The sequence below is a fragment of the Patiria miniata genome, unplaced genomic scaffold (genome assembly GCF_015706575.1).
Source record: "Patiria miniata isolate m_02_andy unplaced genomic scaffold, ASM1570657v1 HiC_scaffold_3, whole genome shotgun sequence".
In the NCBI taxonomy this organism is placed as follows: Eukaryota; Metazoa; Echinodermata; class Asteroidea; order Valvatida; family Asterinidae; genus Patiria; species Patiria miniata.
This window is the reverse complement of record NW_024037069.1, coordinates 38,607,851-38,625,190: the sequence shown is the minus strand read 5'-3', so window position 1 is coordinate 38,625,190 and position 17,340 is coordinate 38,607,851. Positions and strand designations below refer to the sequence as shown.

Here is a 17,340-nt window from a genome sequence, read left to right as displayed (position 1 = left end):
GAGGTTGTCCTCGATTTGGTTCCTGTCCTCGATTCATCGATGATGTTGCACGTGGTGTCCTCGATTTACACCATAAACAAACGCCTGTACTTGTAATTCATAACTTGTGTGGAAATCCCTTTGTTCTTGTTTACAACAATATGAAATTGCCACTTCAACTGTAAACACTTTTTGAAATTATATTTTTGACCTTGATTTCCTTCACTGTTCTAGTTCACTTTGCAACGTACACCCACCACACACAAATGCCTCTAAGACCGTTTCTCAGAAAAGTAATATGTGGTCCCATGCATGTCCACAGAACATCGTAAGCTCCTGCATTGTGTGGACATCTTTTGTTCATGGTCCACACTGTGACTGCACTGCTACTGCGCAAAAGGCAACAGGAAAGCAGCAATATGAACGGACTTACCGTAATCGGAGTCATCCATTGCGACATGATTACCATAATCAATATATGTCACATTCCACCTGAAAGAGAAATCAGACAAAAAAATAAGCTTTTTATACATTTTGTTATTGTATAATACTCCTTTTATTGATCCTGGCACCTACCCAAGCCTTACACACCATGCTTCTTCAAAATCCTCCTGGAGGTTTTGAAAGATTTTACAGGATTGATGAAGGCATCAATGTGGCTTGATGCCCATTACAAGTTGAGGTACAAATTGTGTATAATTGGTTTCCTGTAGTGACGGATTTTGGAGGATTCAGGAATGTTCCTCACAGAAACCTGATTTTTATAAGCATTTTTCCTTCTTTCTAAATCCTCCAAAAATCCATGGATCGCTAGGACTCTTTGTAAAAAATACCGGAGTCTTATATAGCACACGTATCTACCAACAATTAGGTACTCAAGGCGCTGGAAATTATGTCTATTATTAACGACAGGTAAATGAAGTTTATGAGAAATATGAGACCCATTATGTAGCACCTTATAGGGGTTTACAAGGTGCTGTGGCGCATATTGCAGCCACTGCCAGAAACACCAGGGCAAACCCCTTCTCTTAGCAATAAGTGCTACTGGGTTCTTTAACGTGCATTACACAACACACGGGACCTACGGCTTTGCGTCCCATCCTAAGGACGAACCAATAATGGTTAAGTGTCTTGCTCAAGAGCACAAGCACCATGTTCCCACGGTCACGATTCGAACCCAGGTACCACGGCACACGAGTCGAACGCCGTAACCATTGGACCACAGCACTCACATCCAGTAATGTGTGCTTCACTCCACTTGGTACTCACACTCTCTCTCTGGAGTTGGAATCAAACATGGTGAGGGTGAACTCGGTGCGTCCCAGGAACAAGGTGCTGCCGTCCGACATGGGGCAAGCATTCTGGGTGGTCTCTGTGGTCATCGTCTGCTGCATCTCCCCGGTGGACGAGTCAATCACCAGCCAGCTGTCCAGCTTACGCCCTGGCAGAGCAACAAAGAGAGATGGTAATGATTTTATCATTGTTTGGCCACAATATGGGAATTATGGTCAACTGAGATAAGTAGGTTCACATGGCAAACACAGTACACCAATCCGATTTTGTAATGACGGTTTTGGTAGCTATTACTGGGATGCTTCAATGCCTGTACTGTTTAGTTTGTGGGAAATCAAGGTTGGAAAGGGGTGCATGCCAGCTTTTTCCTGTTTTAATTTACAGAGAGCATCCATCAAGGAAACTGTATGTGTACAAACGATACCCAGAATATTGATCCAAATCAACTAAAACTAAAATTATGGGACAAATCTATTACAAGTACAATTTAGGTATTTTTTAAAGGGAATGTACAACATTTGCTTTTGCTGTAATTTTCAGAAATAAATGGATTTGGAGGAATAGTATGTTAAAGCAAATATTGTTCCACTGACAAATGACTGACTTGTTTCACGTTTTGGGTTCATAGATGCTTGCAAACCAAGAAAACCAATCATGTTCTTGTAGTCTGGTTCCCTGACCCCACTTAAGATGAAACAAAGCAATTTATAGACGTTGGGGAATTATAAGGTCAGAGAATCAGTCTACATGGCTTGTACCCAGTCCTTCATTTAAAGAAAATCCAGGAGAGCTATAAATCGCTCTCCTCAAATATTCGAGGAGAGCAAATCGCTCTCCTTAAAATCTACGGATAAACAGCGGTAAAACGACGGGTTACCATTGTTTTTGTTTTATTTTGAATATAAGGATTTATTCAAGGGGCTGCATTATTATTAGTTTTTGCATAATAACATATGCTCAAGTTGCGTTACTTTTTTCGTTTTGTAACTGTAAGACAAGGTAAAATTTATTTTAAAAAACTAACTAAATGGAGATTAATAAAAGGTTTGACTACTGCTCAGGCTTTCATTTTTTAATACAGGTGTCAGTTGGTTCATCACTTGATTATACTTGGAAAATGGAGAGTTAATAAACGGCACATAAAGCAACTGAAAAATTGCTTTCAGATTCGTTAAAATTATATGAAATTTTCAGCCTGAACTATTTCAATTGCTCTACGAAAGCTTCACAAAAAGGGCCTCAAAATGACACAAACTTGCCTTAAGTTTTATCGAAAATATCTGCCGTCGATAATCTTAAAAATAACGGAAAATGCAGGTCAAGTATGCCATATACACAATGCTAGTCACGACGAGAAACTGGCTAACAACATCTGAACTTCGCACTAGTACAAGCGTTTGTGATGCACTGTGTGTGGTGGGCCGGCAATGAGACTCGTTTCACGGTATAGGATTTCGGTGAAACACGCTGCATCGTTTCACTTCACATACCAGTAAAACTTCCTCAAAATAAATTCATGAACACGGGAAATACATACACAGACAAGAGAGATCAAGTTTTGTGAATAAGCTTGCAAAGATCGTCCTTCTCAATCGTTGTTTTCTTGGCATTTTTACGACGTCTATTCCGTCCAGCCTGCACGCAAAACACTGTACGGCAGGCAGTGCATTGCACCGCGCAGGACTATTACATTGACTGGTTACCGCATTTTCATCATGCCTTCATTGGGACTTAGTGCGCGGCGCAGCGGGAACCAGTCATTGCTGCACTTGCACGTACGGGCCCACGTGTTTTCATGCAGCTCTACGCGATATGCAGATTGTGCACGCACAGTATACAACCGCTGTACACACACGATCTTATACAGTACATACGAGCTCGGTGTTCGTTCATTTTTAGCGATGTCCAGCGGCATATTAACGTGAGTTTGGGCATTATACCAACGAAAAATACGTGTAGCTTAAGACTTAAAATCCTTTGCGTTTTTATCACTTCTTATTTTTAAACTTCCCGTGTTTGACGAGCCCTCTTTTGGATTTCTGAGGAGCGCTATTTTTAGCGCTCCTTCGAGACAGTCGAGGAGCGCAGTAGGAGCGCCTGCGCGATCGCGCTCCTTAAAAATGAAGGACTGTTGTACCCCTTCACAGGTGTGTAATAAATTGCAAATAAATGCGGAATAACTAAATATGAAAAATTTTGAGCACTTTTTAAAAAAAACCCACAGTTTTCTCCAACGATGGTCGGCCGACAAGCGTTGGAAAAATACAAGTTTTCTTGGAAATATCAGCACACCAGAAGCCACGATTATACAGGATGCTTTAGATTGTCATTCGCTATCAGTCCATCCAGATATTTCGTTATAATTTGATTATTTCGTTTTCTGATTTTTGCAAATGTTGTATCTTCCCTTTAATACTATACTACATGTGTTGCCATGAGACTCACATCCAGTAATGTGTGCTTCACTCCACTTTGCATAATGGGCAAATAAACATTTGTGACCTGTTCTGTCAAAATCAGACTTTTCTGGGCATAAGGTCAAAAATTTGATTTTTGCATATTGTTAAAATATGTACATTTTCCTTTTAAAAGGTGGTTGAATTTTTGAAACCGGTTATTCCTGGGCAAAGTTATGCTATTTGAAGTTCATCGTGTCGAAAAGTACAAAACGTAGAAAATGGCCACAAATGTCACTAAACAGATATTTCTTTGACTGATATACCTTATCAAATCATCAAAAATACTATATTTAGAGTTCAAATTATGGTTTCAAACTTTTATAGTATATTTTAGACATGTTCAGGATTACAAATATGCAAAAATTAGAATATCGAAAAAAATCACCCCCACAGCATTTTTTGGCCCTATCTCAATTTCAACCTCTGCCCAGAAGCGTCTGCTTTTGACAGAACAGGTCACATTTGTCATTACATGTACATATCTGATTTACCTGTGTAGAGTATTCCATCACTGCTCCTACACGGCGAGGCAGTAACCAGGTCTGGGATTGTGAATGGAAGTTTCTGGAAAACAGGAGAAAATAGAGAACTGGTGAATTCTTAGTGTCTTGTTTCAATTTTCAAATCGACAGTAAGTCGGCACTGGATATATATTCCTGTGTCTCAATGAAATAATTTTGACCAAACTTTATTTTATAGGATCTGAATTTTGCTGTAGTAAAAAAAAAATCTGAGCTGGAATCTCCCAAGTCCAAGGCAAAAGCTAGTCTATGGATTATCCCCTTGCACAGCAAGCGTCTATCACGTGCGAGTAGATTCAGCAATTATTTATGCAAAACTAGTCTGCATCTTGACCTCGAGATTATGACCATTCAGCAGGCGCCTTTTATATCTGGTCTTCAGCTAGTAACCCCTTGTTGTCTGACAAAAATATGGCATCAAAATTGACCAATACACAGCTTAGTCCACATTTCTGATCGAAATGACGTCACACATTGTGAAGTCGTGTGCGGTCGCATAAAATATGCACGCTAGGATATATCAGACGCTGGATACGGAGCTGGAGAGGGTTTCATTTGACAACCAGTGATACTCAGATTGGCACAAGCGAGGTTTCAGGCCAAAGTCAAGGTGTGGGGCAAATGGTCTTACCTTCAGGCCATCACTGTTGCTGCTGATGGCATAGAGGGAGCCATCCTTGGGATCTGGTAGGAACATCAGCCCCTTGTCCGCTATCTCAGCTGGAACCTTGATGATCGGTTCTACAACATAAAGAAATAAACAAACAAAAAATTACGAAAAATAAACAAATAAATTAGAATTTTGTTTCTAGGGAAACTTACTTCATATATTTTTTTCCCTCATCCTTGGATATTCATTCCAACATGATCAGGCCATTTTAACAGTTTTACATTTTGATGATAATGTCATATCTTTGTCATTACTTGTTCAAGCAAACCATGCATGCAAACATTTAATGTACAATTGTACTTAATGTATGCATGTTATAGTTTTTAAAACATGAAGTGCAAGATCATATCGGTTCCTATTTCTTTTCTGTTTGGGCTATTTCTTGGCCAATTTATCTGTAAGCGCTGTAAAGTTACATACGCTTCCAGGGCTTGCCTTCATGTTTAAACAAAAAGAGTCAAGTACATGTATGCCAATGTACAATTTCTATTAAAGCGCTGGTTTTTGGCCAAAACCAAAAGGAAGAGAAATGAAACTGAAAGTGAAAGCAAACCAGTCTGCTATTTGCTATACTGATTTATTTCAATAGATATGCAATATGTACATTTGTTTGTACAACAAACTCTTTGTGTAGGCATTACCAGACATGGTGGAGACCAATCATGGGCAATTTCCATGGAATTATAAACCTCAATGAAATGAATTTTTAAAAATACAAATGCCACACACGAAACATACAGCTTATTATCTGTATTTCATTGAAATATACTGTAGTTTGTTTTAAACTATATCTAGCAGTTAAGCTGTTGCTTGTAACTGAAAAATTATAGAAAATAATCAATATGTCTGAGTACGTCCAACATCATGATGTTTTGAGCAGATTTCGAATGCAGTAAAAAAAAAAAAATGGACGAATAATTTCTTTTTGAAATCATGGTACATGTACATGTAGTACTTAACTGACACATTTTATTATAATTGAAACCCGCTTTATTATTATTATAACCTTTGCTATGCACACTCTTGAATTGTTCAAAATGTACATTCAACGCCAAACAAAAGCTGCCCTCAGGCCTGGCAATTAAGTACATGTTTATAAACATGTATATGAATTCCATATGCTTTATACATGTAGATGTGCAACTTGGGTAGTTTTATGATGTACATGTAGGTGGCATGTAGGTTAGGAAATTTAGTGATATTGATGGTGCATGAAGGGATGGCATGTTTTAGTTTTTTGTATTTGTATGAATTTTATTCGTGAATTCACCATTTTCATATGTGCCCTTTTTTCCATTTGTATGTGTTACAAAGACTAAAACCATATGTATGTAGAAGAACGCGAACATCTGTTTCGGTAATCGTCCATTTATTTGTGATTGTTAAGAGGCCCATAGGGATGCAAATTCATACGTGTCTTTGTTTACAATTACTGAAACTGTGTCAGCTTGTGTGGTTATTACCATTGTGTAAAAACCCATAGTGAGTTAAATATTAAACTACATAATTCTGTAACACTGTTTGAACATCAACTGAAAGCCACTTGCACTTTTTATTCAATTATTTAAACATGTCTGCATTTACAGAAATAACAATCTGTCAATTGAAATACAAATGACAGAGGCTCATTAGAAATGCTTCATTGTGAGTTTGTTCAAAGTCCATTTCAGTTAAAAAAAAAAAATAATAATAATTTCTGATTTGGTAATACAAGTTTCACACAACAAGCTATAATGGCAAAAAATAATGGCGTGTTAAAATAGTGGAACTTATTGCATACATGTACATGTGGTGCTTGGAATTAAAAAACAACAAATTAATTTAAAAATGCTCGCATTGATAATTTCTTTTCAGCATACTTTTAATCTAATATACTTTTCCCATTTATGATGTACTCCGGGAAACCCGTCTGAAATAGCTGAACTCGTACAATTTCCAGTACAAAAGCAAATTTGTAACCTGTTCTGTCAACATCAGACTTTTCTGGGCATCAGGTCAAAAATGAGATTTTTGCAAATTGTTAAAATATGTTCTTTTTCCTTTTAACATGTGGTTTAATTTTTGAAACCGGTCATTCCTGGGCAGAGTTATGCTATTTTGAAGGTCACTGTGTCGAAAAGTAGAAAACGGAGAAAATGGCCATGAACGTCACAAAAACAGTAATTTCTTTAACTGATAAATACCTTAACAAATCATCAAAAATACTATATTAAGAGTTCAAATTACGGTTTCAAACTTTTATATTATATTCTAGACATGTTCAGGATTACAAATACATGTATGTAAAAATTTGAAAATAAAAAAATATTACTCTCACAGCTTTTTTTGGCCCTATCTCAATTTCAGCCTCTGCCCAGAAGTGTCTGCTTTTGACAGAACAGGTCACATTTAGTCCCAGGCTGATTGGGGTGAATTCAATGTGGAAATCATTTGGGTTCTTGTTGTCTTTTTATTTTTGCCTTAATATTTTTAAAATCCTAGTGATTGTTGATTTTTCCAAATTTTAATATGCTGATGTTAACTGTAAAGTGTAAACCTACTTTTTTTTTAGAATTTCATTTTGCAAAATTCTAGTCTTCAATGGATCAGAACTTTTGGAGTTCATATGTACAAATAATTTAGAGCAAATATGAGCTGCCTTTAATTTCTTTTTCAAAACAGTGAATGCAAATGATGTACCATATGTATGTATCCCGTCACCGCAAAATGAGCATAAAGTCGTAAATTGCCATTTTTCAGTAGAGGCGGGCAAAGCCAAAATTTGAGGGGGTGGTCCTTTTGGGGGGGGGGGGGTTATGAACATTGATTATGCCCTCTTTTACCTTTCTCCAATTCTCTTGTTCTGTCAAACATCTTTAAAACACATTTATGTTTTAATTTATTAGTTGACTGTTCATTCAATGTAACACTACTGCAGAATATTTAATAATAATTACCCTAGATTGGATATTTGGGAGACATCCCCATAGACTTGTGCCCAAATATTTCAAACTTAAATGTGCCCTAACCCAATATTCCCTTGTCCTTTTTCCACGAATTCCGGTATGTTTACTAATTAGACCACGACCAACAAATATAACCTAATTGTGACAGCAAAATTTTGCCTCTAAAAGGGGGCTGTGACATTAGGGAGACATGAAAATGTCTCCCTTATGACCGATGTCTCCCACCGAAGAAACTACGATAACATGTCTCTGATGGCACATTTAGTGGAATGCTACTTATAAAGCACTTTTATAACTTTAGGCTACATTATAAATATAATTTTCTCAAGAATCAGTTTAAAACTTCAAGTAAGATGGCGGTCTATATTTTCGTTCAGTAACAAAATACCTGTAACCTGTCTCCAGATGCGAGAAGTCATTAACTAAGCCCTAATTTCCCAAAACATCAGAAAAAAAAATTAGCCCCAAGATAGAAACGCACCTTCTTTGAATGTCCACTTGCTATCCCCAGATTTCTGTCCCACGGCATGTATGCTGCCATCCAGCGTTGAAACCAGAAGGAGGCCCTCCATGCTTTCATATGGAATGCTGAGGCGTCCGGGATTAGCAGGCTGTGGAGAGTGGGGAGAAACGACAGTGAGCATTGAAGAAAAGCTTGGTTAAAAAAAAAGGGTTACCAGCCAGATGACATATTTAGATGTGTACCACGTGTGTCTGGTTCTCCCCAGACTTTCTGCTTTGCTCATAGAGCTATATTAAATTACTAGAGTGCTGACTCATGTACAAAGTGATGCCTGCTGCGCGCATCCATGTTTGTGCGCAAACTTTGGAAAACTCAAAATTGTTACATACGTTTTTTGTACGGCTATTTGCATATCTGCATTTGTATTCTATACAGGTGCGTTATCAAAGCTGATACGCCCAAAACCGAAACGCAGGATCATCAAATGAGCACTTTATGTTGCTCTACGCAAACATCACAATGCGTTTGGTCTCCGCTGCAGATGATTACCGTGACTTTTTGTTTAAGCCGTCGTGACGCAGGTTTTTTGCGTATGTTCTACTTGTGCTTTGCACTTAGATTACACTTTCAAAATTCAATCCATCTAATTTCAATTTGTTTTACAAATACACGCATGAATTTAAAATGTCTGCTCCAAGACAGCATCAAAGCGTCTTCGCGCGCAAGAATGAAGAGTTAGCGCTCTAGTACTTTAATATAGCTCTATGGCTTTGCCACAACTCACTTTGCAATATTTTCTACTTAAATTACATAAGGCATCTCCACAACAATGGAAGAACAATAATGGTTGTAGTTTACAGTTACTGTAATGAACAAATAGAGTTATCCGTTCACCTGAATTCTACAGGTACATACAGAAGCTTGACTTAGGGTTTATTTCATTCCAACGCTGGTACAGTATCTGCCTTTTATGTTTTTACACAGTTTTCCTCCGGCACAAACTCAATACACGTAGTTGGAAAAAAAGTTTGAAGCTTAGCTTTGACCCACATATCAACTGCTAATGTCCTATCACTGCCTATTGTTAAAAATATCCCAATGTCCAATTCTCCATGTAGTTCTCCCCGTACTGGAATAGGCTACCGACAGTAATCCGATCTGCTCCTATCTTTGAAATGTTTAACACTTACTTGAAAAACCCATCTTTTTAAGCATTACTTTGAATCACTTAATTGTTAATTTTTAATTACTTGTTTTGGTTTTATGACTGTTTTTATTGTGGATTTTTAATTGTACAGTGCTTTGTGATGTCTTTGTGACATGGAAAGCCTTTTTAAAGGGAATATACATCATTTGCTTTTGCTGTAATTTTCAGAAATGGATGGAATTGGGGGGTTGGAAATATAAAGCAAATATAGATGCACTGACTTTTTGAAGGTTTTGGGTTTGAAAATGCTATAAAAACCAAGAAAAACGATCATTTTCCTGTAGTTTGGTTCCCTGACTCCATATAAGAAGAAACAGAGCAGTTTACATACATTGGGGAATTGTAAGGTCAGGGAACCAGTCTAGCTGGCTCGTACCCGTTCATAGGTTTGTAATCGATTGCAAACAAGTGCAATGGTCAATTGGGGCCGGTATTTGAAAAAAAGCCAGTTGTTTCCAACGCTGATCGGCCACAAAAATACCACTTTTCTTGAAAATGACAGTACATTGTATACCAGGTGCCATAATTTTACAGGATGCTTTAGACTGTCATTTACCAACATCCTATTAAGGTATTTCGCAAAAACTTGGTAGTTTTGTTTTTCGATGTTTGCAAATGTTGTATATTCCCTTTAAAAGACTTAATATATTATTATTATTATTGTTGTGCCCATTCTTGAAAATCACGCATTCTCGAGAATGGGCATGCACATTCTTGAGAATGTGCAACTGGATCCTTGCTCAATCTTGGCAAAAAATAACTCTTCCAGATTGAGCGCACATTCTTGAGAATGCGCGACAAGATAACGGTCTTGTCGATGCCGAGCACCGGCTGCGCTTGGCAAGTCTAGCTGCATCCTCGTTCACTGATTCTCAATAATTATACTGTTGCAACGCAAGGCGCTGAAAAGTAGAGTGGATATGATAAGTAAAGGCGTATTGATATGGGGGGGGGGGGGGGACCGGGAAAATATAAGAGACATAATAATACTAGTGCAAAGAATTCTGATTTTTGGGATAATAAAAGGGGGGGGGGGGGGGGGGGGAATGAAAAGAGAATGAATACTGCGACATCCCATAGTGCTAATGCTATTTCCCATTTAAATTGCCACCAATTTATTGTTCACATCCCACCATAACGTCGCAGAGCTGGATTCTATCTAGTCAAAAGAGCAATTTTGGCAGCTTCTGGACATCGTTTTTTTTTCGTGGCACGCATATGATACATGCAGGGACTTGTAACTTGTCTAGCCTAAACAAAGCACTTCCCAGACTAGTTCCCAGTCCTCCGTTATTACAAAACTTCCCATAGTGGGCAGAAAAAAAGCAATAATAACAGGTTTAATTTGATTCAAATTATCGTAGTTATACGAGTACAGAAGCATAGCACATTTTCTTTCCTCTTTATATGAATTGTTTCCCTTTTAACCGCTATACAATTCATTTAACATAATTATGTCGTGCAATGTTTGTTAAGATTGGGCAAAATTCATAAATTGTGCACGTGATATTCCCACCCAATCTTAAGAATGAGCGCCCATTCTTAAGAACGCGTGCTCGTTCTTAAGAATGGGCGCTCATTCTTAAGAATGCGCGCCCATTCTCGAGAATGTGCATGCCCATTCTCGAGAATGCGTGATTTTCAAGAATGGGCACAACATTATTATCATTATTACATGTAATTTAGACAAATGTAAAGCACTGATCAGGCTAATCCTGTAAACATGGCGTTGTTATCAATGCCATGTTTATGGTACGCAGAATCATCAAAGTTGATTTGATAGCTGTAGAATTTACTTATTAAACCTAAAAGAGCTTTCAAAATGCAATTAAGCAAGTGGTCTCCTAGCTTCATAGGGCAAGCAGTTTTCTCTTTTTAAAAAAAATATTGGGAAAAAAATCCATACCCGATCACCACTTTTTTCAATTAATTTTCTAGCGCCAAAAGTTACATCTTTTATGGTTATTCCCTCCACTTTCCCTCCTCTACTCTCACCCTCTCCTTTGCTTAATTTCTATTTATCAATCAGTCACCTGGTCACTTACTTCATCGAGATTCGAACCTCGGACGCTTGCTTGATACACGAGACTCTTAACCGCTAGGCCGCGCACAATCGCTGTTGCAATGATCAATCTTTGGATGTATTTGAAGTATCCATTGAAATAAACTAAATATTCATGAGAAAATAAATATTCATTGGCCGGCTCTTGCGACGTCATGGTTATTGATGTCATGCGTATAACTAGCCCCACTAGTGTGGCCGTCGGTATGCTGCACTGAACCTCTGGCCACACACCGTGGTACCGTGCGCTACTGAGGACGAAGTTTTCATAAAATTCAGGGCAGTTTCTTACATTTTCAGTTTCTTACTTTCTTATGGTTGTATTCTATGATGTCTCACCTGTCACTTCTGGGATGCTTAGGTCTAATGATGTTCCATTTTCCGAGATATTCTTCAATCTTTCTGGAGCCCACATGCACTCGTGAAACGTCTTGTGGTGGCAGCCATTTTGAATGTGACAAGAGATGACCTCAAGCTGTGACGTCGCGTTTATGCAAATTGCTTGTCGAGCGCGCGAGGGCGCGAGTTGCAAATGCGACGGCTGTTTCCTGTGCCGTAGATCCTGAATAGAGATCGGTGCACGTGGCCCCCTGACGATAAATGCATGGTACAGGAAACAGCCGTCGCATTTGCAACTCGCGCCCTCGCGTGCTCGACAAGCAATTTGCATACACGCGACGTCACAGCTTGAGGTCATCTCTTGTCCCATTCAAAATGGCTGCCATCACCAGACGTTTCACGAGTGCATATGGACTCCAGAAAGATTGAAGACTATCTCGGAAAATGGAACATCATTAGACCTAAGCATCCCAGAAGTGATAGGTGAGACATCATAGAATACAACCATAAGAAAGTAAGAAACTGAAAATGTAAGAAATTGCCCTGAATTTTATGAAAACTTCGTCCTCAGTAGTGCGCGGTACCACGGTGTGTGGCCAGAGGTTCAGCGCAGCATACCGACGGCCACACTAGTGGGGCTAGCGTATGACATACATGTACTGCTGTTCCAGACACTTCAATCAGTTTTGACTGGCTGCTTCAACTTGGTTCTGCACTAGTCCGAGTAACTTGGACCCAACTTATCGCCTTTTTTAACATTCGAAGTGGCTATCGTTACGGCACTCGTTGTTTAGCGCCCTCTACGATATTTTTTTGGTACGCACGCAGGTATATAATTATTTGTTTCCACACGTTTTATCGAGCAGTGCGCCAGCTCAGCCGATAGAGGGTAGGATTTTGCACCGCGAGGTTGCGGGTTCGGATCTCAGTTTTGCACTCGCATTTTTTTCCTTTTCTAACCTGAGGCTTTGGAGGATTTTTTTTAAAAGGGAAATAAAGTCCGAATTTCATAAAGTTCAAATTCACTTTTTTCCTTCTAATTTTATATTTTCTTGTCCTGTTTTTTTATAAAAATTGGCAGGTTGCAGTCTACCGTAACGATAGAAAATGGGAAATGCATTACGGCTGCCGTAACAATAGCCACTGCGTTTAACATTTGGACATGGTCTGGCGATAGTATCGCCAGACCATGTCCAAATGTTAAAAAAGGCGATAAGTTGGGTCCAAGTTACTCGGACTATTGCTTAACCACTACACCAAACGTGCTACACAACTTTTGGTGGGAATTTAATACTTCTTATAATTCAGCCCTATCTTAAAGAGTACAGCGCCCTCTGTTGATATGGATTGCCGCCGGCAAACCTTTATTTTTTAACGTTAGTTTGCCGTCATTACCTCCGGCAAAATATCCACTATCTTAAATAAAACTAGAATTAATTTCATAAAAACATAAAAGTAGGCTAAGTATTTAAAAAAAAAAAAAAATGTGCGCAGCACTTTTCGAGTGACGGTTCGTTTTTCGTCAATATTCCTTCAATTGTCAAGTAGTATAAATTACGAAATAGATGCAGTGCAATTTCCATGATCGTTGTTTACAATCGTACCTTACGCGATTCACTTTTGACGCCGTGTTTGACAAAGTCCGCTACATTCACAAACGGCAGGACCACAAGAAGCCAAACCCAAACCCTTCTGATGATTTTCCCCATCGTCAACCACATCTTTCCTGTCGAATTTCTGTACAACTCTCACTTAAACTTATTTAGATTCACTTTTCCTTCCATGTTGTCAGCCATTTTAACTCATTGTTTTGATATGATGATGTCACGCCCCAACTATCGCATCGGTCCCAACTATAGTTGGGACTGTCCCAACTATAGTGCGGCAGTTGGGTCGGCCCAACTATAGTTAGGACTGGAGTTGCGCCGGATGCTTCATGCTTGATAGATCTTGTTGGATTAAAATGTTCCGCGGCGCTGGCACCGTGTATTCGTCGTGCATGCATGCCGCAAGGCTGGCCGGTCACGTGGTACTGCCTAGTTGGATGAGTTGTCCAGCTGCTTGGTTTTATTATCCAGCAACATTTTGCAAAATTCAAAGATTGCCATGGCCGGCCAACTATAGATGGGCCCCACCCATAGCTAATGTCAAAGGTCCCAAGTCGGACATGTAAGCAGAGCTGTAGAGAATGTTTTATAGTCGTACAACTATAGTTGGGACTGCCAAATAAAAATATTGCGGTGGCGCGGCCCAACTACAGATGGTCCACACCTATATATATCATTTCATTGGTCCCAAGTAAAGTCAGATGTGTATTAGAGTTGTAGGGAATGTTTTATAATCGTACAACATAACAATGTACACTATAGTTGGGACCGCAAAATAAAAAGATTGGGTGGCCCAACTATAGATTGACCCCATCAATAGCTAATTTCAGTGGTCCCCAGTAAAGTCAGACGTGTATCAGAGCTGTAGGGAACGTTTTATGGTTGTACATCAATGTAAACTATAGTTGGGACACCGCAAAATAAAAAGATCGGAGTGGCCCAACTATACTATAGATGGGCCAGCCCAACAATGGAACTTACAGTTGGGACCGTCCCAACTATAGTTGGGACAGGCCCAACTATAGTTGGGCCAGCCCAACTGTTGAACTACAGTTGGGACAGGCCCAACTATAGTTGGGACAGGCCCAACTATAGTTGGGACCGATGCGATAGTTGGGGCGTGACAATGATGCAAGAAGCATCCGATTTCGACAATCGTAAAAAGTCGAATAATAATAAAATCGATTCTTTTGGGCCGCGCTCAAAGTATTATGTACGGGGCTCTTGAAATGCCATCATACTTTTTGATGAGACATTATTTTATACTGGGCTCAGGAAATACTATCGTACTTATTTATTAAACATGGTTTTAACAAAATCTAGAGGGTCTCGCGTTCCGACAGTCGAATCGTTCTGTTTTTGCCTTTGAGACAGTTTTTGAACACGAAACATCGGGCCATGCAGTCTCAGAGTCAGTGATTTTGATTTGAATGTGATCAAAGGCGCTCGATCGAGTACCAGAGCCAACCTCGATCGTCCCCAGTGCCTACTATTTCCAACCTCGTTTCCAATAGTAAGCCCTAGCTGATAGGACACTTTCTTCCTGTATCCTGATTCGATACCGCAATTGGTTAGCTATAGTATTGGATTTATATCGTGTAGTTGGTGTTGTTATTTCCAACGTGCATTACGTGTTTTCACTATCAAGTTGTAACGTCCCCGCCTTCTCAAAATACTCTTTTCCTTTCCAATCTGCTCATATGAAATGTGATATTGAATACTGGCGGGATAAGATTGTAACATTTTAACTTGAAAACAATCGTGTTTTCGTAACAAAAACAAACACTAATGTAATGTACAGTCAGGTACCAGACTATTCCTCATTTGTATACGTGTGCAAAAATTAGCACATACAAATGATCCAATACCAGGGTGAGATAGCAGATAGTGGTGGGCGCGTGCTGCTCGACACCCTGGGGACGAGGTTGCGCCAGAGTTAGCTTCCTTGTTGACTGTGAACTCTGTATTAACCCTATATTATTATTGTTGCAGCGGAAATTCGCAGCCTTGCAGGTTCGGAAACTTGCGCCTCGGGAATAGGCTATCATGATAGCCTGAGCTGTATAAATATATTTTCTTAAGAGGTTTTCTTAGTTCAGTCTTAACGTGCCTGAGGGGATGGCCAAACACCAGTGCCAGGATTTGGCGAGTAAAATAATGTTATACATTGTATACAAGCTGTTGTCTCATACAGCTAGCCGCGAGTGAGGGCTAGGGGCAGACGAAAGACGGAGTTCAGTTGGTCTCATACGTTGGTACAGCTGAAGCCTACCTGTGCGCTTCAACATCATAAGAAATAGGACAAGGCCTAATTTTGGTTTCCCTACGTCCCTTAACCTTTCATCAAAACGGTGCATAATAAAACCCCTTGCCGCCGGGATTATACGCATCATTATATAGTAGCCTCTGTGCAGTAGCAGCAGTAGTGGCGTAGCGGTAGTAGCGGCAGTATAGGGCAGCTGCCAACAGGTGGCGTACCACGTTAAACCGGTCTGCAGCTATAACCGATCCAATGGCCCAACCCGGTAAAAAAAAAATGGGGATACATCCTCAAACAAATAATATTTGCGAGGGATGTGTAATATTTTTTGTTAAATCTCTTTTACTCTTTTATTGTTTTTATTGTCTCCTAGGCCGAGCGCTATACGTTGGTGTAGGGCAAACCCAAATATTTAAATGATATTCTGACTTCAAATGAAATCAGTTAATAAAATCTAGGTCAACCGATAAAATCGGGTTTTTTTCGCTTTCATTTGAAAAACTAACATGCTCAATGTTCCAAGTCTCCTCCTTTATTAACCAACAATTACAAATACCGCTAATTGACAAATAAGATATCAAGACAATGTTATGTTTATTCCCTTCTTCTTCTAAATCACAACATAAGGCAAAACAAAATGTTGTGTTGCCCTCATTCGACCGACCAAAATGGAAATCTCCGGTCGTTTTTTTTTACACCTGAAAAAAAATCACATAAACTGTAACCAATACCGTTAATGTTTCTTTGTTATATGCCATGAGTTTGCATTTCGTTACAAAACAAATTCCCCGACCGCTCCGCGTAATTTCTTTTTCTTAGAAGGGTTAGGGGCAATGTCATGAATAATTCAGTTTTTCCTTTGAATCATTGCAAGACTTAGGTTCTCGTTCTATTTTCCTTTCAATTTAAAATTATCTCGGTGATAAATTTGGAGAAGAAAAATAGCTGATGAAAATGAGCAGCGACGACGTGGACTCGAACCAGGGATCTTTGTATCCATAAGCTCATCTCGCTATCCACTAGGCTACTGTGTGGCAGCTCGACGACAACCGTTCTTTAAAATGCTTTAATGTATTGTAACTAGTTGAGTAACTAACAACAATGCTGTTGATGTCATTGTCCGTTCTCATGGATAAACATAATTTTCCCATAAAAACTACTGAATTATTCATGACATTGCCCCTAACCCTCCTTGGAATAAAAATTACGCGACCGCTCCACCCTCCTGACCGTATTTTCAAGTGAGGGCAACACAATTTTGTTTGGCCTAATAATGTCACCATGCGCACTTCGCTCGTACCCCCGCCTTGCAAACAGGACGCTGGGAAAGGCCGATCTTTTTGAGCTCCCATAATTATATATTGCGTGACCTGTGACGTCGCATGCGGCACACAAACCGGTACAGCTGTAGCGCGTGCTAGCTGCATGCGAAGGTCATGATACGTTACCCATAATGCCATTCCTATTTCCTTGACAAGATTCTGTGAAGCGGCATCAGCCCTTTGGCCTTCCCAGCGCCCTGTTTGCAGGGCAGA

General features: G+C 39.4%; 1 protein-coding gene across 1 annotated transcript in view; it reads right to left on the bottom strand.

Annotated features, from left to right (window-relative positions):
- LOC119738610 (serine/threonine-protein kinase/endoribonuclease IRE1-like) overlaps positions 1-13,756 on the bottom strand; it is a 28,588-nt gene extending 14,832 nt beyond the window's left edge. Inside the window, exons 1-6 of the mRNA XM_038213517.1 lie at positions 13,543-13,756; positions 8,349-8,478; positions 4,884-4,993; positions 4,223-4,295; positions 1,249-1,420; positions 413-471 (exon numbers count right to left, since the gene is read on the bottom strand). Of these exons, the coding sequence (XP_038069445.1) occupies positions 413-471; positions 1,249-1,420; positions 4,223-4,295; positions 4,884-4,993; positions 8,349-8,478; positions 13,543-13,659 (661 nt within the window). The 5' untranslated portion in view covers positions 13,660-13,756. The remainder of the gene's footprint in view (positions 1-412; positions 472-1,248; positions 1,421-4,222; positions 4,296-4,883; positions 4,994-8,348; positions 8,479-13,542) is intronic.
- Positions 13,757-17,340: the final 3,584 nt, after the last annotated feature.